At 37.7% G+C, this 23,050-nt stretch overlaps 1 protein-coding gene across 2 annotated transcripts; it reads right to left on the bottom strand.

Annotated features, from left to right (window-relative positions):
- Nucleotides 1-4: 4 nt before the first annotated feature.
- On the bottom strand, nt 5-22,810 carry CCDC66 (coiled-coil domain containing 66). 2 transcript variants are annotated; one of them, XM_061362419.1, is made up of 17 exons: nt 22,663-22,810; nt 21,771-21,835; nt 18,331-18,751; nt 17,344-17,479; nt 17,072-17,175; nt 16,022-16,143; nt 11,273-11,526; nt 10,815-10,899; nt 9,963-10,124; nt 8,483-8,624; nt 7,907-8,029; nt 6,179-6,651; nt 4,960-4,997; nt 4,401-4,687; nt 3,833-3,954; nt 1,252-1,338; nt 5-585 (listed from the first exon to the last, which is right to left on the bottom strand). In XM_061362419.1, the coding sequence occupies exons 2-16, from the start codon at nt 21,771-21,773 to the stop codon at nt 1,255-1,257; spliced, it is 2,556 nt and encodes an 851-aa protein (XP_061218403.1). In that variant the 5' UTR covers nt 21,774-21,835; nt 22,663-22,810; the 3' UTR covers nt 5-585; nt 1,252-1,254. The 2 variants fall into 2 exon arrangements, with proteins under 2 accessions (XP_061218403.1, XP_061218404.1); XM_061362420.1 differs by lacking the exons at nt 17,344-17,479; nt 21,771-21,835; nt 22,663-22,810 and having other exon boundaries at nt 18,331-18,471.
- Between the last annotated feature and the right edge of the window lie 240 nt (nt 22,811-23,050).

The raw sequence follows: 23,050 nt of genomic DNA, 5'->3' as shown, positions 1-23,050 counted from the left end.
GCTTCAAGTTGGTTTGGTTGGTTGTTTTTTCCTGTTTGTAATTTATTTTAGTGTGTTTATAGAGGATGTGTGGTTTAATACCAGATGACAGTGATGGAAACTACATGACTCTGAACTCATTACCTGGGACAAATACTACAGGTCAAAAAAGGGTAGCTTTAAAAAAAACAAACCCCGTAGACTTATCCTTAAATTTGAAGATCTTTACTTCTATTATCACTTGTTTGGTTTTTTACATCAAGAACAAGCCAGTCCTAGGCTGCAATAGCAGCTGTCACCCTCCCACCAACCATGGCAAATGCATTATCAAAGAAAAAACTCCCCTGTATCAATAGACCTCAATGGCTCTTGTGAAGAACTGCTGTCCACCCGCAGTGCAGAGCACAGAGTCTTGCCACCTGCAGGATGGGGCACACCCCTGAGAGCCTTTCTTCCCTTCACTGCTGTGAGATGGCTTCAGGTTCAGGCTGTGGCTACCAACAGCAGATCCAGGGAAGATCCTCAGGCTGGAGGTTCTGTGGTATTTACCACATCAGGTCATAGAACCACTACCACAAACTCAGGCTATGCATCTTCTGCAGAGATCTGGAAGAGAAAGAAGTTCCCCCAGGTTATCCTGTGAAAACTAAAAGCAAACTCATCTGAACAATTCTGACTGGAAGCACTGAATATTGATCCCTGCAGACCCTGTTTATGAGGAAACTTCCTTAAACTGAGTTCCACTGCCTTGGGCCCAGCCCATTGCAGTGTTAAGTTCTCTTATCCTGGTTTAATTGAGAAGGGGGAAACGTTTTAGAGTTAGCACTTACGTGGGCTTAAATCCTGGAATTACTAGAGTTATCACACAATGTCTATGCCTAAAAGGTGACTGAATAGTTAAGTACAAGCTGTTTCACACAGTTAAAAATAACAACCCAGTCTACCCAAGCCATCCAGAATACAGCTTAATGGCTTTATTTATCAAAATGTATCCAGCACATTCTAAAAAAAACCCACATTTAACATTTTTATACTGTTTTGATGGCTTATATTAAATGGACATGTCTTCAGACAGCATGAAGACCATTCTAAACAGACACACCGTCATTAATTTAATGCATCTTCAATATTAAAAGAAACATGATGCTGTAATCTATCAAAATTCACATAATTTAAATGTTTTATTAAAAAGATAAGAGATGGTTCACAATTCATTACAGTAGCAAAGTGCTGTGCATTGGCATTTTAAGAATCCAGGAAATTCCCAAGTACCTGTCAAAATGGTGAAATAAAGTTCTCTTCCTGAGCCATGCTGGGCATCAGAGCAGTCTCCAACTCCTTCTGCTTCTGCAAAAGGCCCTGAAATAGAGTATTAATGTGAATGTTCTGTCTTCCTCATGCAGCCCAAAGAAGTAACATGTCACTGCTTGTTATTGAATTGTGAAAGCGTAATGCTTTGTAAATAGACAAAAGCAGTACAATGTAACACATTCAGTAGAGAGGGAACCTGAGGTTATCCCATGTTGTGCAAAAGACTCCATGTGTAGCAGAAGTAGGAGCCAGTCCAGTTTCCAGAGGTGACTTTTGCACTGTATTAACTTTCTTAACTCTTCTGTGCATTGTCACTTACAGCTGTAGCATTCCAGCCTGTTCTGGTACCAGCTTTTAGTCTTAAATTATACTCTAAGCTAAAGGTCAGCATTGCCATTTGAGTTAGAACAGTGCAGACGGTTAAGGATACACACATTTACTTTCAAAGGGTAAAAAGTTCCTGCTTTGTTAATGGCTCTCATAAGTACTAAACCCTGACTGTGACTTCTGCAGTCCCTTTATCAATTGTTGTGGAGTGGTTTTGCACTTAGCTTGTTACAGCATGTTACAAAATGAAGTCAGTCATGCCGTAAAGTGCCCTAAATCAATGCAGAGCTGAGGGGACAAAAAAGTAGCACCGAGAAGTGGAACAAAGTCTATCATGTGGTTTGCAAAGGTAATAAAAAGGGCCTAGACACAAGCAATGTGAAAGGCTTCTGCAGGGACAAGTCACTAGGTCTTTCTTTGCCTGTTCGTGGACAGCCTGCTGGTGGCTGGCACTTGGCTTAGTCACTGTAGGCTACAACCTGCTGGCAAGTGGTTTTGAAACGGAGATGCTCTGGTATGTACTGACTGTATTTCAGAGGCTCAAGACTGGTCAAATACGAAGACTAAAGAATGGCCAACTGTGTTGTGAATTTTTGCATATTCTGAAACTATCAATATATGCATGTATATAAAAATTTTATAAACAAGACGATTATCTTCTGAAGTAGAAAAGTAATCTTTGCTTTTTGCAAAGTGGAGTAACTGATGCTAAACAGCTGCCATCTGTTAGGAGTGCGCACCCAACTTCAGCAGCTGACAAAGTCCTACGTGCATTCTGCAGCTGGTAGGACATTTAAAAAAGAACTTGACATGTTTTCAGTTAACTCTCTCCCGGAGCCAAGGCCCACTGAAAGACTAATCTTAGCTACTGTTACAGCCTGAATATACACTACGCATCAAAAATGTCCCTAAGTGCCTGCCTCCTAAGTTTGTCAAAGTGGGTATTATCACCTTCACCCTCTTTAAATATCAATAATTTTTAAATAACTTGAAATAACTTGAAATAACTTTAAATATCAATAGCTTTTGATTTTTGCTCCTCAGCCAAGTGCAAGGATCAAACTCTGCTTTGAAAGTGGCTTCACTTTACTCTTAACCAAAATACCACTGAGAAATGAAACCTGAATACAAAATACTGAACAGTTGCAGATATTTAACAAAAACATTAATGAGCACTGGGGAAGACCAGGCCCAGTGAAACCCATTTGGAAGACATTAGAAACTGGCAACCTTTCAGACTTCCTGGGTTGCAACTTCTCTTAATACCTTGGAAAGAGCCATGACCATTTTTGCTTGCACAAGGAATTAATCTGCTCCCATAGCACAATGTATGTGTGGCAGAACTTGTGTCTTTCTAAAGCACAGCACGTAATAATAGCATAAACTATTGGTACCTTTTCTGTACTTAAGGCTGTCAAATTTTCTCTTTATTTTGATATTACTAGTGCTGCTAGTAAGAAAGTACTTCTAGTACGGAGCCTTTCAAAAACCAGGGATGATACTGATACATGTTTATCTTTAGTGTTCTACAAGAACAAAATGCAAACATAAAAGTGAATGTGTTTTCTTTGTCTTGCAGTCCCCTGTCAGGACATTTAGAAGCATAAAAGGAAGCTGTTTAGTGATTGTTCAGACCAACAGCTTTAATCTGTCACAGGCCGCATCTTGTTGCCAAACAGGTAAAGTATCAAATTCACTCAAGTTTTAATAATGAGATGCCTGACTTTTTTTCCTGGCATTCTGACTCCAATCAGGAAAATATATAACTTCATGGTTACCATCTTTTGGGCTCACTCATGAAATGCAGGAGTGAAATTTCATTAAAAAGAGTTCTAGTGTTTTGCTAAAACATGATTCTTTTTCCCCCTGAAATTGAAACATTCTTATAAGCAACCCTAATGATCAAAACCTGGAGACTAAATGAAGCCATTCCTCTTGGCTTCAAGCTTTCTCAGGTATTCCTCAGTTTCATAGCTCATCTAAGGACTAAAGAGTCCATAGTCCCTCTGGATGACACTCCAAATGTGGAAGTATTGCATGAAAAGCAAAATTAGTGAGAGGGAACAAAAGTGTAGAGGAGAGGGCCCAAACCTTAATCATGTAGGATGAAAGAATTAATTAAAGGCTAATGCTTCTAACTATGTAATAGTTTGCAACATTCATCTTGACTTTTAATGTATAAATACACACTTTTATCCAGCAACATTCTGCTTACCTGTCGTAATTCTGACAATCCTTTGAGAATTGCTTGTTGTCTCTCTCTAACTGCATCAGGATTTAGAAGAGGATCTCTACTATGATCAGAGCTAAGAATCTGCCTTGGCATTTGGCAAGAATCTGAAAGTAAATGTAGATCAAATCAGTTAACAATACTCTTTATTGTTTTTTGTTTAATACTGAAGCAGTAGATTGTCACGGCTTGTGAAAATGAGGTTTTGATTGCTCTCAGATTACAATCACATAGATTGCTAAACACAAGTCAATACACAATACCTGAGAAATGCAGTTGCACCTCATTGAAGGTGAACAGACAAAAAAGGCAAATAAAAGGATAAATATTGTTGCTTTTCTGATTTTCTAACTTTTTCTGTTTTGCTTTTCTGTTCTAAATACAGAGCATCATCTATCTGCACAGGCTTTCTGCACAGTGCTGTGACACACGTGGGCTACGGCAAAATTCAGTAAAAACAAATACCAAATAGTATAAACTGCAGCACTCGGTTCTAAATCACTGTAACACTGCTTCTCTTCTACATGAATTGGTTCACAATACATTTCAGTACCATTGAACTGTCGATACTGTGGGTCATGTGTTGAAGGTCTAGTCACTGGTGCATCTGGATCAAGATAATATACTTCATTTGTTCGAACATACGGAATAAACTGTGAAGAGGGAGGTCTTCCAGCGTCTGTAATGGGAGGAGAGGAGCTCCTCTGCTGCGGATCTGGCTTGGTATTTTTCTCTCTTCTACTACTGTTGTTATGCACCAAGAAATTAGAAACCTGTGTCTGGTTTTGCTGCATTTGGTGTAATCGGTTCTTAACTCCTGGAGCAGGTGGCGATTCAGACCTGTATGAAACAATTTAGTTAAAAAAACCCCAAACAATACATAAGTAACAATTTTCTCAAATAGGTAGAGACAGAGAATCCTCAGAGGACTGGACCTGTGCCCATTTATTCTGCATTCATATCTGCAGTTTGTCTGGTCCTGTGTGTTTTTCATAATAGACAATCAAGAGCATCTAAACTGCTATTCTTGATAAATAAAGCTCAGGCAGAAAAGCCTGTGTATTTCATGTTACTGTAGTTATACATGCAAGTGATGCAGTGTATTGGCATACCTTTCTTCATTCACATGATTCTTATGAAATTGTTCTTCCTAGGAGAAAACCAAGAAAGGAAATGGTAAAATAAAAAGCTCCATGGCTTGTATGTTAAAAGCTTTCAGTTTTCAGGACAAGTTTGTTCTGAAGTTTGCAAAGGACTGTTTGACTGGGTTCAGGAGAAAGACATTTATCAAAGAGACTCATAGTGTCTATGAACTGAATTAAACAAATGACAGGAGGATTGGCTCCAATTTTGTGTGTCTATGGCAGCATTAAGCACTATCAAAAATGTTCTATATATTTTCCAATTACCTTGCATCTGTAAACCTGAAAGATTCAGTCTGAGATCATGCTTATTAAAGGAAAGGTCCTGGTTCTAGATACCTCAGTATCTAGAAGTGAAATCTATTTAAATGAAATCTGTTAACATATCCCATGGTTCTTAACATATCAGAAAATGCTTTATTGTAAAACTCTGCTTAAAATTCCTTATTTCTTGGGTACAAATTTCTACCTTCCAGTCACATAAGCACAGAACTCTGACCACTAACCTCAAACCATCCAACTAAGTTTAACAGATCAATAGATCTTTAAAGGCATCTGTGAACAGTTGTGGATCTTCACGTTGTTTTTCTGAATTCTAAAATATGTGTGTGTAGGCACAGTAAACAAATGGTTAAACACAACTGAGGTGGCCAGATTTTTTCTGTTGGAAGTTGTGAGAAAGATACAGAGAGTGAGCAGGGAGAGAGAGAAGGTATGGATATATTCTAGAATATTTGCTTTAAATGAAAATTGTGGTTTTCCCCCCAGACACAAGCAATACCAACGTGCTTTTACTGCAAATGGGTAAGAAATTACTTCACTAAGAAGGATGCATATATAAGACAACAGAGTTACATCCTCAGTAATGCATACTCTTCTGTGGAAGTAAAAATTCTCTTAATCAAGTAACTATCTGCACACTGCTTTCAATCAGGGTCCTTGTTTACATAACGAATCAATGGTAACGAATCAATGGGAGAATCAACACTTTGGAATACTGAAATAACAGTACAAGCTACGTCACAAAATCTGAATACATTCTTCTGATTGCGATGAAGGAAACAACACTGTAATACCATTCTTCACACAAAGGATAGTGATAGGAAATTCTCAGTGCTTGAGTTACAGAACTGAATTCCCATACAGGCAAAACCATATGGAACACGAGTGTTAAAGCCCACATAGTTACCTTTCTGCCTCTGTGTCCCTTAGTCCTTGTATTTATTTCTCCGTGAGGTGAAGACGACCTGTCTGAGTTACAGCCCTTTTTTGGGCACAGATTCCATGGGTTGTTTCTTTCCACCAGCTGAAGAAGCTCCATTTGTCGTCTTGCTTTGTTTTCTTCCCTTTGTTTCTGTATCTGTTTAGGGTATCTTTCTGATGCTGGAATGTATCTTTTCCCAGGCTTGTTTATGTTCCAGTCAGGTCTTTTGTTGTATTTTTCTGAAGGTTTAATTTGTCTTTCTTTTCTTGCATATTGTTCATACAGATCACTGTAAATGCCACCAGTCTCTTTTCCTGAATTTTTATCTATATACTGCATTTCCTTCTGGTATTTTTTACTGTTAGAGGTTTCTTTATATTCTATGGAAATATCAGGTGATCCACAACACACAGTTCTTTCCTCAGCTGACCCAGTGTATGCCGAAGTGTTAAAGTAATCTACAAAAACTAATAAAGAAATTAGATTTTAACTCTAAGTTTAAGCTATTTAAATAATTCTTGAATGACATGATACATGACTTGTGCATGTATCTGAAGCTATCATTATTGATTTTATTGAAAAATTGGTTGTTACAGTTTTATGTTTTTTATTCTTTGTACTGTGGAAGATAGATGGGACCAGCAGAAGCAAACTCAGTAAGGGGTGGGGAAATTGGAGTACAAAATCAAGCCAGTGTAAAGCAAAATCTATTTAAACTACATTATTTTAAAATGCATAATTCTATTTATTCCCATCGTTGTACCCAAAGGTAAAGAGCAAGCACAGCTTCTGATTAGTTTTTCAGCAAGGCGATGGTTTGGTCACATTCAAAGTGCTATTGGGAATAACTGACTTTCCCAATCCTTGTCTTCTAATGGAAGTAGTTTGTTCCATTCTTAAATCATTAATAATCCATCTTTCTTTACTAAGGGGCATTCACAGAAGCATTATTTAATTTGTAAACTCTCCAAATTCAGAGTAAAATTTCTACCAGCACTGTCAAAATCTGAAATACTGTTGCTTAAGCAAATAGAAATAAAACCTCCAGTTCACACGTGATAAGCTGATACATTTATAAATACAAGGCATAAGGGGACTGTAAGTTAGCAGTGAATGTGCTCATTCACACCTCACCTACAACATTAATTTATGCTAAGTTTGAGCTGCTTTTTAAGGGTGTGGTACACCATCAAGATAAATACTGTGAAGTATTCTAGCTGCCAGGGTATTTAGCAAGAATTGTAGAAAGCTTTTCTGAAGATCTGAATGTAAGTTCTCATTTTCTAAGGAGTCTGGTTTTGTAACTCCAGAATTACTGAGGATGCTTCTGCCAATATTTTCAAGGATTCATGAGGAACCCAGCCCTGCTCCATATCAAACCTGTGAACATTCACACTGAAGACTACAAATCTGTGTTTAAATGCCTTAGTAAATTTAGTCCCACATGGCTTGTGACCATGACTCGCTCAACACTGTATTTCAGACTGCATGATATGACTCTGTAACTGGTAAGGAACAACTTTATAGATCTATAATTTATTTAAAGAATACAATGATATACTGTAATATACCAACATATCTGCGTCTGTCCAAATATTTCCTCTAGTTTTACTCCATTCTGAATGACAGTGATTTGGCTCAGTTTCACAAATAAAGCTATTCTACTGTCTTTCTTGAGGTGCATTGAAGTAATTGAATGTAAAGGCCGCATACCTGTCTGTACAGCAGTATCTTTCCGAGGAGAAGCCTGCTGATCAATGTGACTCTTAGTGTCATCAGAAAAATTATGACTTTGATGTGAAACGCCAGTATTACAATTTTCAAATTCTGTACCGCCTAAAAAGAAGCAGAATTGTTCAATTTAGTCACGTATGTTCCATTTAAACCATGCTATCAAATTATCAGACTGTTGTGGTTTAGAACTCAAAGGAAGACTGAGAACTATGGTTCAGATTCTAATACTGTCCCTTTTTCACTGGAAAAATAATTGACAGCACATAGGCCTTGAATATTCCCTATGCACTCCTGGCAGTATCTTTATATTCCTTCCTTAATGCAATATAGCATTTGATGCTTACTGAAATGCAGTGATGTTCTGCATATCAGTTAACACTGGTATTTGTTTGGAAATAAGTAAACTGAAATGAAATTTGGTCCATGAAGAAAAGGTGCAATTTCTGACCCAAATGCAGGTTAAAAAACCCAACAAAGCAAACTCACAAATGACTTGCACACAAACACCAAAGTAATAAGCAAACTGAATATGAAAAGCCTTGTACTTGCCAGCACCAAGATTCTTCTGAAGTTTTGAAATGTCATGTCCCTTCCGAGCCAAGTCTTGAATGCGCTGGTCTTGTTTTAATCTCTGTGCTAATTCTTGAGCTTTCTGCACTGTCTGATAGAGCTCATTTCTCCTAAGAGTCGCAAGTTCCTTTAAAAAAAAGTGATAAAAATGTGATCATTTATTTTTAGAATAAAATTAATAGGATTACTCCCCATGTAATCTTCTTTTTTTGGGTAAAGCTTTTTTTGAAGCAAACAAACAAAACCAGAACAAGTTGAGTGGATGCAATGTGTAACATAGAACTTTTATGACTATAAGGATATATTCAGAACCTCTGCTGTGCTAATGAAAGGTGTTCAATCCTAGCATTAAAAAGCAAGCACCTAAATCCTCAAACTTATTTGGATATTTATCTCCTTTCCAGTAACTTCATCTTCTCCCAAATTCTGCCTGATTTCAGCCACTTCTGAATTCTAGATGATTGTGCCAAATAAAAGAAGTGTAAATAATAATTTAAAACCCACTCTCCTCCTAAAGGCAGAACATCCCTAAACATGAGGGTGACAGTTTCGACATTCCAGGTGCAGGAGACTGGGACGAGGAAAACCTCCTGTCCAAACCCCTATTGCTGTCTCATCCCTACTTCCTATTGCATTTGCAGGTGGAAGCATAATGTATTTTCAGAGCTGCGCTATTACAGAGAAAGATGGCTTTTCCATTTTTTTGCCAGTTTGTTTTACCAGAATCTAAAGGCAGATGCTATTTTTCCATATAAAAACTCAGAGAAATCACAGATCTGTATTTCTGCAGGTTTTAGACAAGGGGGTGTGTTGGAATCACCTTGTCTTATGACATGGAATCTGCTACTGTTCCAAATATGAAGCAAACCATAATAGCTGCTACTGTGCCAAAAGGATGAATAAAGCATCAGACAAGGCTTTTAACCTTCTACTAAGGTAAGAATGTATACAAATGCAAAATCTTCACTTAGAACTTTTGGTTTAACTTTTATAGGAAAGGAGTATGTAAAGCTCAGCAGTAGGTAAAGGACAAAGCTCTAGAACATAAATATATTTAATGCAGAGTGAAAGCACATCCAGTGAGAAACTTCATGGTACTGAAGCATCTTGAAAGCACTGAGTTACCAACAACAATAACTGGATCCACATACTCTGAGGGTTTTCTTATTTAAAATTTGCACTTTGAAATGCATGTTTCTGCATTATTTCAAATGACAATTCCATTTTTGCTAGTTATTATTTCTCTTCCTGAAAAGACCCTTGTCTGAAAAAAAAAAAGAGGCTCACCTTAAACTTGTGCGCTGTTATTAACTGAGGAAACAGATTTTGATTTCAAATGTCTACATTTCTGACAGTTTGCATTTTCAAACCAATGAGATGACAATTTGGAAGGTGAAGAACACGAAGCATTTTCCTCAAACCCCAGTTTTATACTGCCTGCACTAAAGAAAAAGCAAAGCCCCACCTTCTTTTGTTTTTGTTTCAGCATATCTTCTTCAAACTGTTTCTGCATTTGTTCTTTTTCTCGTGCTAAGCGCAGTTCATCCTCTTGTTCTTCCCATTTTCTCTGCTCTTCCTCCAGTTGTTTCTTCTTCCGGTTTTCTTCTACCTGAGCCATTATTGCTTTCTAGTAGCATCAGGGAAAAAAAAATTAAAAGATGCAATATTAAGGCATCAAAAGCTGTTAAAAAAATCAAGAACATTTATTTCAAACACTTTTTGTTTCTTTTAATTTCTCAAAAGGCAGGTAGACGCCCTCTTCCTTTTTATGTTTTAAAAAATGCTTTTATTTTTCTTGTAGAGAAATGATGGTCTAATCTTTACCTTAGGTATTCTAAGAAATATTTTGATCTAGCAGAGTAACAGTTCAACCATTACATTTATACTAAGACTTCTTTAGACTGAGACATCATCATGCAGATACATGTTCAGCTGGAGTGCCACAGATGTAATGTGAATGACTGTAGATAAAAATTTAATGATTCATGGAGTGGGTACTGGTAAATATTAGTTCTCCTGATGACAGTGGAGACTGAAGAAAAATGCACACAAACCTACTAGACCTTTAAAGACTGCATGGCACCTTTTTTGAGGCAAGAATTCAGTTACAGAAATGCCATCATCTCTGTACAAATATTAAAAGCAACCAGCAGAGTCTAACTGTATGTATTATCATGAAACAACTGTAAATATGTAAACTGAAGTGTAAGAGTGCTTCACTGGGTTTTGGTATTAAATCTCATGCTTTATTCATGAGACAACACTGTCTTTCATTCTTCTCATTAAAATAGTGTTAGACTTGAAAACAAAAGTTTACCTGATGTTCTAACTGCTTCTGCCGCCGCCGGTCTCTCTCTTCAATCTGAGCAGGGTCCAGGAGAGCTGTCATTGAACGGAGGAAACTATGAACAAAGAAACATGTAAATGTTTTTAGTCACCAGAAAATAAGTGTAAAGACTTTCTTAATTAGAAACAGTTTTCAAGTAATATTTTCATATTGAAGTTATCCCATTATGTTAATTCACATTTATGAAATTCATTTTACTAAAGAAGAAAGTACAGTTATTTGCAGTAAATTTCACTAGTGAACAGTGGAAATACTTGTGTTTTCCAAAAGTGAAATATCAGGTATTTCTGAAAAAAAAACAAACGCCAGATGAGTAAGATCCAAATATCAGATTTAAAGAATTTATTTAATTTTCCTTTTTGAATTTCTGAGGAGGAAACAGAAATGTTCTGGCTGGGAGGATGATTATCGTGACAAAGCTCACTCACCTGACTTTCTGACTGTGTTCCAAAGCACTGCTTTTAGCAGTTTTTTCTGCATTTCCTGCCTTTAAAGGCATGAGACTGTCTGAAGCTGCAGGTGAAAAAGGGTTAGTAACAGCAGTCAGGTCCTTAGGATCCGGTGACAGGCAAAGACTTTCAGGCTGCTTTTTGTACATCCCATTTAAGGGGTGTTTTGCACTAGCATTAAGGTGGTTCTTTAAAGAATCAAAATGCGCTGCCCATCTGTCATGCTCTTCAGCCTAAATACCAAGCAACAAAGAAACAGAAAAGCACTCAATTACACTGTTTCTATAAAGTATGGTAACAAAACAGACAATGCACCTTTTGTAGGACAGGAACATTTGAAAAGCTCTTTTATGGAGCTACAATACAGACAGTAGTTAATTCCCTAAATGAGAAAACAGAAGTGTCTCTGTTGCTCTAAATGCATGTCAGATGAGAAGATACACTGCTGATCCATATACTTGGACAGTAAAACCATATTGCTACTGTATTTTCAGGGGAAAAATATATTTTTAAATAAAAAAGTTAACACGGATTCAGGGTTTTTTGGTACTGTTGTGTTTTGGTTGGTTTTTTTTTCCCAATTTATATTACTATTCCATTCCACAATTTTTCTAATAGTACTGGGAACTGCTTGATTGAGAGATCAGTTCCCTGTCCACCCTGCCATGCTCTCCTTCTGTTGTGTGCATACTCTCTAGCAACATGAGCAAGCAGCATATCTTACACTGTCCTACATTTATCCCTCCATTTTAATTCTGGACAGTAGCAGAGTTAATGTGCTTTGGGCAGAGATATTAATCTCCAAATGCCTATTTTTAGCTAGACAGGCCTGTTATAAAATACGCCTTCTTTCAAAATCTCTCCCACCACTGTACCTAAAACTTCTGTAGAGGTGACATACTAAGTTCAAGTCTCTCTTCTCCACCACCCAGACTTACTTTTTGGCTTAGTGTTGGCCATTGGAACATTCCAATATATCACTAGTAAAAGATTTTTACCTAAGTGCCTTTGTTTTTTGCTATAGGTACTGTTTTCTCTTGACTAAAAGAACAGTTTCCCTGGAGGGACTGGAGAATGGCTGCCTCAGAATTTGTATTCTGCAGGTTAAAAAATAACATAGCCCAATATAATAAACTTTCTGTGAGGCCTTAAACAGAAATTCCTTTGTGTCAGAAAAGTTTCACACCTAGTTAAAAAAAAACCCCAAGAAAATCATAGTCCATACAATAAGAATCCAAATTATTCTTCCTCCTGTTCACTGAGTTTTGTTCCCTTTGAACTTTGTAGTGTGTAAGCAGATCAGAGTGGTTGGAAAATTTACTCTTATGCACATCTGCGCTGCAGTATGCAGAAAGGCTGTGGGTATAACACAAGACCTAAAGACAAAAGATACAGAGAAAATGAGATTAAGTGCGTGTTAACTTCCTTTCAAAAAGAGGCTGGAAGGAAGATTACTGTTAGGTTACTAACTGGTGACTGCAACCATCTTCCCACAGCCCACCTATCAAACTAAAAACCAAAGCGGCTAATGAAGGAACTTTTCACAGCTGTATTCCTTTCACAGTTTAAACAAACTCAATTTGCAAAGGAAATTTGATCCTTTCCACAGTTCATGAAATTGTGTGTAGGTATGTAACCTGCCTTGGCAACAAGGGGTTTTTTTGGAGGGTGGGTAGGAAAGCTCTCTTCTAATATCACTAACTATGGAATTAATGAAGAATTTCTCTAGGCATTGTCTAACTATACACAATTTACTCTCATGCTTTATTTGAGAGTAAAAAATGTAGCCTTTTAATTTGGAAGGCCACAGGCTATGAACACTCATATCAATGAAATTTTGGTAACCAAGATACCTGTTCACTAATAATACAGTACATCTCATGAAGTGAATACATCTCCTGCATGGTGAAAGATACAATCCTGGGTTGAAGCTGCGTACAGTAATTGGGAAATCTATCCAAGCACTAGTAAAATCTCGCTGCATGTTTCTTCACTTCAAAAGACAATGTCTTTGGCAGATTGTGTCAGTATCAGCCTATGTAAGAAAGCAAAGTATTCAGCTTACCTTGAAACTACTAGCAGAAATATGAACACATAAAGGAAAAAAGTCAGCTTCTATATGAAAAACCTCCAGGGCTAAAAGCTAAATTGACCAAACTGGCTAACAGTGACAGTATTAAAAGTCTCTTCAGGTATTCTACCTGCAACTTAACTATATTTGCCACTGTTTCTTTCTAAATCCAGCATAAGAGACTTATATTCAACTGCTTTGAAAAACCAAAGGGTTAAAAAGGTAATGCTATTTTCTTCAATACTATTTTGAGAAGCATTTAAAAAGGTTTTGTATGAGTGTATGTGTATTAAAATACTATTTCTAGAAACAGGATTTGAACACCACTGTGACACATTGCAGTTATCTGTAACTTGCCTTCTCTTTTCTTATCTCCTTCTGTAATCTACAGAAAATTTCCTTTTAAAAGTTGTGTGGCCATTGTCTCTACAGCGCCTTCCAAACCTGTTCTTTTGCTCAGTGGTAGGAAAGAAAAAAAATTAATAGCAGTATCATTGCCTTCATCTCTGCAGCAAGCACTGTGACACATCATGTGAGACATGTGTAGTCTGTTCTCTGCCACTGCAATACCAGAACAATACCAGACTGTTTGATTAGACTGTCCTATGGAGCTATAGTGAAAACCTGGACATGCTCCAGGTAATCACATCTTTGTTGCTACTCCGTTAAGTCTAAAATGTCGTATTTTATTTCTGATAACAAAAATGTGGAGAAAAACTTCTCTTATTCCAAGAAGTCCCTCTAAATCACAGATACGTTTGATAAATCAAGTTTTTCTGGTTTTTGTAGGTTAGCTTCTTCCTTCTGTTTATTCAACTCTTCAAGCTACTTCTTCTGTTGCTCATGCTTCAAAGTACTAAAAGGTTGTTCCTGTGGCACAGCTTCCTGAAATAAGGTAAGTGCTAGTCTAGTCTCTTCCTTGCACAAAAAATTCAGTAACTTCTCTAGTCATATAATAATGACTTCGCAGAAATCTTTGCCCTCAGTTGCTAGGCATAACAGGGCTGTGGAAGTTTGTAATTGTAGCAAGTGTCTGACTGCTCCATAAAAATGTTTCAGTTGTTAGGAAGATGCTAAATAAGCCAATCTTTGATCCATCAGCCTCTCACTCCAGAAAAAAACCTTCCTCCTATATATCATGCAGAAAAATCCCTTCCTTCTTCCTGTGGTTCACTGCTCTGTCTGTGTTCCAGGTAGATTCGCCACCATGATCTAATCAGTAGTAATCTGTCATGAGTAAATTCTAGATACCATCTTCACTCTTTTCTGCTTATTAGTGGGTATCTCTATTATTTAACAAACTCAATTAGCACTGAGGATTTTCAATGCTATCTAACAAAAAAACACTCTTCACTCAGTGACTACTAGCAATAACTCAAAAACTACTTCTTGAATCTTTTGCCATCAGTGTATTTTAGATCTATTTCTGATAGGTTCCCACTTCTTAATGCATGCTTAAAAGCTAATTAACATGAAATCTCACACCTCTAGTACTGTTCCTCACATCAGCCTTGAAAATGCAAAGTCTTCAAAGCATCAATATTTTGACAAACATTCATTCAGACACAATTCTTTAGACAGAGCAAAAAGGTTTACTGAATACTTCTGGTTTCTACTGAAGAATTCACATCTACTGAAGAGATGCATCTGTTGTCAGTAAGTAAAAAGACACCTGCATGCAATTTAAAATCTTGCTCTGAAAACAAATGCTGTGCACCTGACAGCTGCTAAGTCAGAAGAACCAAGATCAGAAGACTGCCCAGCTGGAGCAATTGAAATATTCAGTGGAACTTTAGTAGTATGGACAGAATTTTCTTCAGTGGTAAAAACTGAGTCAGCTGGAAAAATTGTCTGCAAATGAAGTGACTACTTTTAGACTTACTCAGCTCACCTGTTTTGTTTGTATTAAATAGCCTTTAACATATAATAAACAAGTAAATTATACTTCTAGAAGTTACCATTTGTTAAAACTTCAGCCAAAACTTGTAACTCATACCCATCTTGTATCCAGGATTTCTTAATAACGTAGATTGAAACCAATTCTTATGGAGCAGAGCAGTAACTTTTATAGGAATGCTGAGTATGCCACAAAAGCAAAGCAATTTGCTTCTGCTATAAAAACTGACAGCAGGTACAACCCTAACTTCCATTTAATTGCAATCAATTTCAGTGGAGAAGTCTCATCTGAGTACAATATATTTATCGGACACAGCATTTTCAGAGTGACAGCTGACTTTTTAAAAGACAAGTTAGACTAGAAGTCAAAATGCTATGCTCATTATTATTTAAGCAACCAAATATATGTGAGAACTCATGAACAATATAAATAAATTCATAACCAGGAATTACCTTTGATACAGTTCCTCAAAACAAAACTAGAAAATATTTATACCATTCAGTTAGGAATCAATCTAGAGGGACACGAATGGATTCGTTCATGCTACAAATATCTTACTTTGTGAAGTTACAAGCTGCAGCAATGTGAAACAGGGAGTTGTAGGAATTCATGTCTTGGAAGAATTTTAAAGTGATGACTGAGACTGGATTCTACTGGATTCATATGGAAAAGAAAATCTTGTATGAATTAGAAGTTAAGTTGGCCTGGAACAGTGCTGTGTGGAAACGGTGTGCTCTTTTGTGTTTAGTGATAGCCTTACCGTATCTGGGTCAGGTGGTTCTACTTTCTCTTTATGGATTTTATTATTGCCAAGTTTTTCCCAGAAATTACCCACTTCTTCCAAATCTTCTTTCAGTTTCTTCTTCAGTGCTACCTGTTCATCTTTAAAAAATCAAACTCTGGTTAAGAGTTCCTAATACAGACATTAACAGTTTCTTAAAAAAAAAAAAACAAAAAAAAAGCAGTGCATGTCTGTATTTTGACTGTAAAATGGAGGTAACATTAATAGCCTACATATGACTCTGCATCTGAGTCTCTGCCCAGAGATAGAGAGAACTGGGGAATCTCTCTGGGAACACTACAATACACTGAAGGCTTAATTTCCCAGTGAAAGAGGGAAAACTAACAAATAACCACATATGTAAATTCTCTCAGTTTTATTGTAGTAGGCTTGGACTAGTTTAATATCATTAAAACAAATGGAACTATACATGAAAGCTACTGAGAATGCAGAATTAAACCCTGAAATGAGATGGTCTACACTCCAACTGAATTCAAAACACAACATTCCTGCATGTGAATCATAAACAGCTTAACTTGTCAGACAGAATTTACTACCATGTTCCATGTTTTTCTACAGAGATTCCCCTTGATTGGTGATGAGGCAGGACCAGAAACTGTTTCATGTTCAAACTGCAATTTGATATATTCAGTCACGCTTGTAGATTAGGGTGATGCTTTTCTCAGTAAAAAGCAAATTAATTTGTTAAGAATAATGGCTATCAACTACTGGCTGAATATAACAAAATCAGTGTCAATTAACTCCTAAAGTAGTACGCATAACTGAATATATTCTTTGAGATAATAGCTATTTGGTTAAGAAACATTTCTGCAAGAATTTATAGATAATATTCGCATAAAATTATGAAATTCAAGAAACTTAATCTGTCTTGGAGACTAATAAAACTCTGTACTTTCCAGTTTGTAGCAACTGCACTGATGTAAGTAAATTTAAGAGAGCATAAGGAACACAAGTTTCCTGCCATCCTGAATGTAATAAATTGACCAGAAATATATTCTGTGTAAGTACCTAAGTCCTTCTTCCATTGGGTCTTCTTAAGTTCTAACAAGGCTTTCTCCCTTTCTCTTTCACCCAATGCAGTAAACATGTCAGCAGGTTTCCATGAATCCTTTCTAGAGAAAAGGAGAGGAAAAAAAGTAATTTTACCTCAAAAGCGAATCCATTGATTTTAAAGGTAACTTTTAAATTAGTATTTATAAAGATTCTTACTGTGATTAAGAACTACCACACCACTCTATCAAAGACATATGTTTTGTAATCAGTAATGCATATCTACGTACGTAACTTTCTGTCCTGGCTGTGGATCTGCTTCTTGTTTCCTGCTTGAATCAGAGCTGGCTTCATCTGGAACAGATGAAACCTCACAAGCTTTTTGGAGTAATGTTACAATACTTTCCTCTGATGCCTCAGTAGTAGCTGTGGTAGAATATCAATATATTAATATATATGAATATGACCATTGACCTTTCTTCCACATTGAGTAAATACTTCAAAACCAGGAGAAATTTGCAATTTCTCCACTATTTAACACAACTATTGTAATGTTAAGGCACATTAAATTCCAACTTCACAGGGTATTTTTAGAATGCTAGACTTACAGTAACTTATTCTTGGCTAAGAGCTCAGCCTTTGGAACTTCATTTAATTGCAGTGTGTCTTATGGCAAAAAACTGACCACTTCCATTGGTCTACAAACAGGAAGATACGCAATAGTTCTTATGCTTCTAAGTAGAGGAACGGGAAAAGAAACCCACAACTATGCAACAGTTAGTCAAAAAGATAAATCTTTGGGCCAGAGGACAAAGGCATACTGCTCTTGAGACACACAGACCTGAACTCTTCACAAAACTAGGAGGACCTATCTTTTTGAGGAACTGGGTTGTTCGGTGGGTATTTTTCATTCTGGTTTGTGTTGTTTTGCCAGACTCCTAATGGTAATGGTACAGTGCAGTTCTACTATGTTCTTTTTTCCCCAATGTAAAATGGTTTCTTTTTTGCATGAAATATTGACAGAACTGCTTGCAGTTTTGCTCTTCAATAAAATATATAACAAGCAATCCTTAGTTTTTATTGTTAAAATTACCAAATGCGTGGTTCCTAACAGTAACAGGCAATTTCATATCCATAATAGAAAACAGTATTTTGTCTGAGATTAAACATACAAATAACATCTCCGCAGCCTGCAAATAAACTTAAATAATGAACTCTGTTAATTTTTCATATTTTGCTCTGTTTCCATGAAACTAGCTTAAGTATCAGTATCTTACCCATTTCCTCTTGCTTCTCATTATTAGTCTCAGAGATGCTTCCAGTTCCTTCTTTTACAGTCATCAAAATCTGCTGAAGCTGTTCTTGTGTTAAACACACGAAATTACTTAGGTCTTCAGTTGATACGCATGGGTTTTGAGGTTTCTGTTTGCTTTTTTTAAGAACATTAGGACTCTCTGAATCAGGGTATCTGTTTGTGCTACCTCTTTGGAAAATCAAAGAGTGGTCTTTCGTTGTGGCTTCATTTGAGGAATGTTTAGTGACTTGCAGTTTTTCACCTTTTGCTACTGATAATCTTGATTCACTCCTTGGTTTTGTTAGGTTTTCCTGCTTGATACAAGCATTTTGCTTTGACCTCAGAACATGCGCAGTGTGCCTCTTTCTCAATGCCTGTTTAGATGCCCTGCCTTTGTTACCCATCTGTTAAAGCAGTAAGATTTAGCCATAAATTAAATAAGGAAATACAGCTGAAAAAATTGCATGCGTAACAAATACAAACAAGATTGAAGCAACAGGTCAAGTGTCATTTTTATTCTCTGTTACACTAATAGAAACTAACTCAGTATAAATTATTGAAGTATCTTCATGGGTACGACAAATATCTCGGAGTTGAATACAACACCTAAATGTGAATATTTAAAATTGACAGTATGATAAATAACTTTATGTAGCAGAACATTTAGAAGACTTAACAGACATTAATTTTCCTTTTCTTTGGTGTTTCTGATGCCTGGCTCCACCATTCAGCCAGTATTATTTCAATGTCAATATTTCTATTCTGTACTAAAGTTTTATCCTTTTCAAGGTCCTTGACCTACAGTTGCAATTATCTCCTATGTACTGAAACCTTTTTCTGCTTGCTTTCTTTGGCCAACCCATTCCAGTCATAGAACTTTTAATTAATCCTTTCTAACAGCTCTTAAGAACCTGAGAAGTCAGAGTATCAAGTTGGAGGGGACCCATAAGTACATATTTATCTTTCACAAATATCATTGATTACAAGCATTTAGACAGTTCAAATGTGTTCTCGAATTTCTGTGTTAACTACTTAATTTGTATGCTTTAAGCAAAGAAGTAATTTTTCCACTTACCTTCACAGCCGGCTTTGATTTATCTTTTGGGAAACAAGCACAAACTTATGAAACAAGTGGTTAAAAACAATTTCCTCCTGAAAAAAATCTTGATAAATTAGTAAACCGTTATATTCATCTGATTTTTGTAAGGTGGGGAGAGTGGGGGAAAGTACTTTCCCTGTAACATCTGCCTCAATTTTATCATTTTTTTTTTTTTTCCAGAATACACACTTCAAAAGTATGTTGGGGAAAAAAAGATACATTCCAGTAGCTGTTTTCAGTTTTATACTGATCTAATAAAATTATTGTGTCAGTCTGATCCTCCCCTGCTATTCATTGTTTCTCAGACAGCTCTGTGGTAATGGCTTATTTTTTAACTGTGAGTTTTCAGTTTTCTTTCTTGTCACACCCTTCCAGGAAAGTCCTTGCATCCAAACCCATCTTATTATATGATGTTACCTGTCTCGATCACTGAAAGCCTAAAGAAACAATACTTGTATAATCACACTATCCATTATTGTTCCCCTTACCTACGCCCTGAAATACTCCCCTGTCTTTTAACCCAAATCTTCCAGGATGCACAGATGTGTAGTGGTCTCAATAAGTACTATGTTGGATATACTTGTTAATAAAGATCATAATACTGACACATAGATGGAATGTGGTACTCAAGAAATTATGCACATAGAATCACAGAAGAGTTAGGGTTGGAAAGGACCTTAAGATGATCTAGTTCCAACCCATCTGCCATAGGCAGGGACACCTCACATACAGCAAATGGAAAAGGCTGAGAAAATAGCAGCCATGATATGTTAGTGGAACACAACTGTTAGCAACAAGGCTTCTTCAGCTGCACTATGCAGTTGTTGCGTATTTTGCAGTGGTAGCACCTATACTTTTGTGTGTGTGTGTATCAGCAGTTAAAGGCAAAGTGGAAAACACTAACTTCTTAAAGCCTGCAGACCCACACTCTTAATAGTTTCCAACCTACATAAACATTTTAAAACAAGACAACTGAATTGTCTTGCAGAGACAGCCATTAAATCCTGAACCATCTTGGTTATGTTTCAGTAGCAAAAGAGTTCTGTGGCCATGTTTATCACTGGGTTCACAAGCATTCGTCTTTCATTGGAGTAGGCAAAAGTCACTTTTTGCTTCTTTCTGGCTATTCAGAACCTAAATAGTGGGATTCTATATGCTATGCAAAACTCACTTCTCTGTGGGAAGGAGAAAGAAACATAAATAGTGTTTTTGCCATCACTGGGGGGATGCATAATGTGGCTCCAAAGTGCTGTTTGAGGGTTATCTTCTTGGTTGGTTTGTTTGGTGCTTGTTGGTTTTATTCCCTGTGTAACAGAGAAACAACTAGTAGCACCTTAAACTACTACAGAATAACCCTAATTTAGCCCCTATGAGCAATAGCTGACATTGCAGAAAAAAAAAAATAATTCAAAAGTAATGTGATGCAATTGTTTTATACAATTCAACTCAAGGAAATGTTGTTTATACCAGCTGTATAAACATGTTATGCTTGTTTAAGGCTAGTTCAAAGTCAGAGGTAATGCTTTATCTTAGAGCCCTATCCAGCCAGTGATGCTGAAGATCATTTGTAGCATTGCTCTTTGAGGTGCTGCAAGGTTCTCAATACACTGGTATTCCTAAGTGACTCAGAATACCCCACAATGCCTCATTAGACACCTGAATGGCAAATGCAGACAATGAAATATAATTTAGGCGACATTAAACAGAGTATTTCTGTATCCTGACTGCTACACAGAACAGTCAGGGAAAGTGGACTTGTGCTTGTATAGAAACATACATCTGACAAATCACAAAAATATGATTTATTAATGCTTTATTATGAGCATATACTAGAAAAGTCTATTTCAGGTGGTAGTAATGAGAGCTAGGCCTAAATAAATTGCTTACTGGAAACTATAAACACCAACTGCCAAATATCAAAGCTGTTTTAAAGTCAGAAATGTGACTAATGATATAATTCTGTGTAAACAAAGCAGAGTTACTAGGCCTCTTCCTTGGTAAGTAAGGTGCTATAATTACAGAAATTACCAAGTTATGCCAGTCAATATACAAAAGTATTTAACTTTTTGTGAATGGAGAGACAAGCTGTAAAGAGTCAAGATTATCTGCCAGGTGTTCACCAGTGGAAAGAGCATACAGAAGGTCATTCTCGACCTACTGTTCAGTAAGTTGGTGAGCAAGAGGCCTTGTAATTAACAATGCAAATATATTCTTCCTAATCTGAAAAATATTTCAATAAAGCTGTGCTTCACATTGCTTGGATCTCAGATTTAATTTCAAGAAGCTTTAAAGATTACTTGAGATAAACGATTTAAAAAAAATACCATAAGCAGCTAAAATTAGCCTAGGCTTTCCATCCAGCACTTCAGTTTCAAGCTTCAGTCCATCACTGCAAAATAAGAGAGAAGGGAATCTGAAATTTTAAGTAATCTGATAATGGTAAGATTTTTACATGAGTAACAAGAGCAACTGTACATAATTATAACACTGTATTTACTGTTGATAGATAGTCTTTCATTCCCCCCAAGCTTCCTATGTTTGTGAAAAGTTACTTAATATGAAGAAATCGACAGCTCTTGAAGAGGGTATATTTTTATAACTGATAATACAAAATTTGGATTTGCATGTTGCAAGGTAAATCTTCATGCTGAAGGTGCCACTCTGTATTTTTATACACAGCAATATGCCGGCCTCAAACATTTAATAATCCTACAATATCAACTGTCAGGTACAATTCAAATCATAGATGCTAAAAATGCTGAACACATCTCCCTGGATGCCAGTGCTGATCAGAGAGGGGCTGTATTCTGCAAACAGTCGTTAACTGTGCTGCTGTGCACAGCTCGCACGCAACCTTCTAACTCGCAGCACAGCACAGAGGTGCCTGAAGATGTAACTCCAGGCGGTCAACTCCCACACGGCAGCCGAGCCGAGCCCAGCACCATCTCCTCTGCCGAAGCCGTGAGGCGGCGCGGCAGATCGCAGGAAGGGGCCTGGTTCTGGCATGGCCACCCGTGAGCCGGCACGGGACCGCGGCCCCAGCCGGAGCTCCGTGGCTGGATGGGGTGCTACCTGCTCACCCTGCCGGGCACGGCGCTTCCAGCATCTCATTCCCCCGAACCACTTTGCAGACCCTTTCCCAAGCCCTTCCCACGAGAAGAGTCTGCTGGGGACCCCCCCCCCCCCCCGCTCTGTCACTGAGATCGCTCCCTTCACCAACGCCTCAGTCGTAGCGGGGGTGGACCCCGGGGCTCTCACCAGAGCCGGGCAGGGGAAGGCCGGGCAGGGTCGCGGACCATGAGGGTCCGAGGCCGTCCCTCCCATGCCACGGTAATGGCTCCTGCTGCCAGGCCCGCGAGTCTTCCCCTCCCTGCCCATCCGTCTTACCCGAGGTTCATGGCTCTGCCCGGCGGCTGAGGGGCCGCGCGGGACGGCCGCGCACCGCCCTCTCTCCCCCGTGTACGGCAGTTACCAGCTCCGAGCAAGGAACCGTGAGCCGATAGGCTTCCCCCTGGAGCGGCAACCTCGCCAATGGATTCTTCGTACACTGCGGGGCCCGCGGCAGCGAGGCCTTGTGGGGGATGGAGTCCCGCGACCGGGAGAC

This window comes from Neopsephotus bourkii, unplaced genomic scaffold (assembly GCF_033783945.1).
Source record: "Neopsephotus bourkii isolate Nb327-2 ecotype Australia unplaced genomic scaffold, CSIRO-AGI_Nbou_v1 NB_1120, whole genome shotgun sequence".
Classification (NCBI taxonomy): Eukaryota; Metazoa; Chordata; class Aves; order Psittaciformes; family Psittacidae; genus Neopsephotus; species Neopsephotus bourkii.
Note: the sequence above shows the minus strand (reverse complement) of the source record. Positions and strands in the feature narration are given on the sequence as shown.

What these genes read in the sequence shown, in the direction of transcription:
- CCDC66 (XM_061362419.1), bottom strand. An exon ending in AACCACCTGACCCAGATACG is followed by an intron (nt 11,527 to 16,021) that starts GTAAGGCTATCA and finishes CTTGGTATTTAG; the next exon opens with GCTGAAGAGCATGACAGATG. An exon ending in TGAAACAAAAACAAAAGAAG is followed by an intron (nt 8,625 to 9,962) that starts GTGGGGCTTTGC and finishes TTTTTTTTAAAG; the next exon opens with GAACTTGCGACTCTTAGGAG.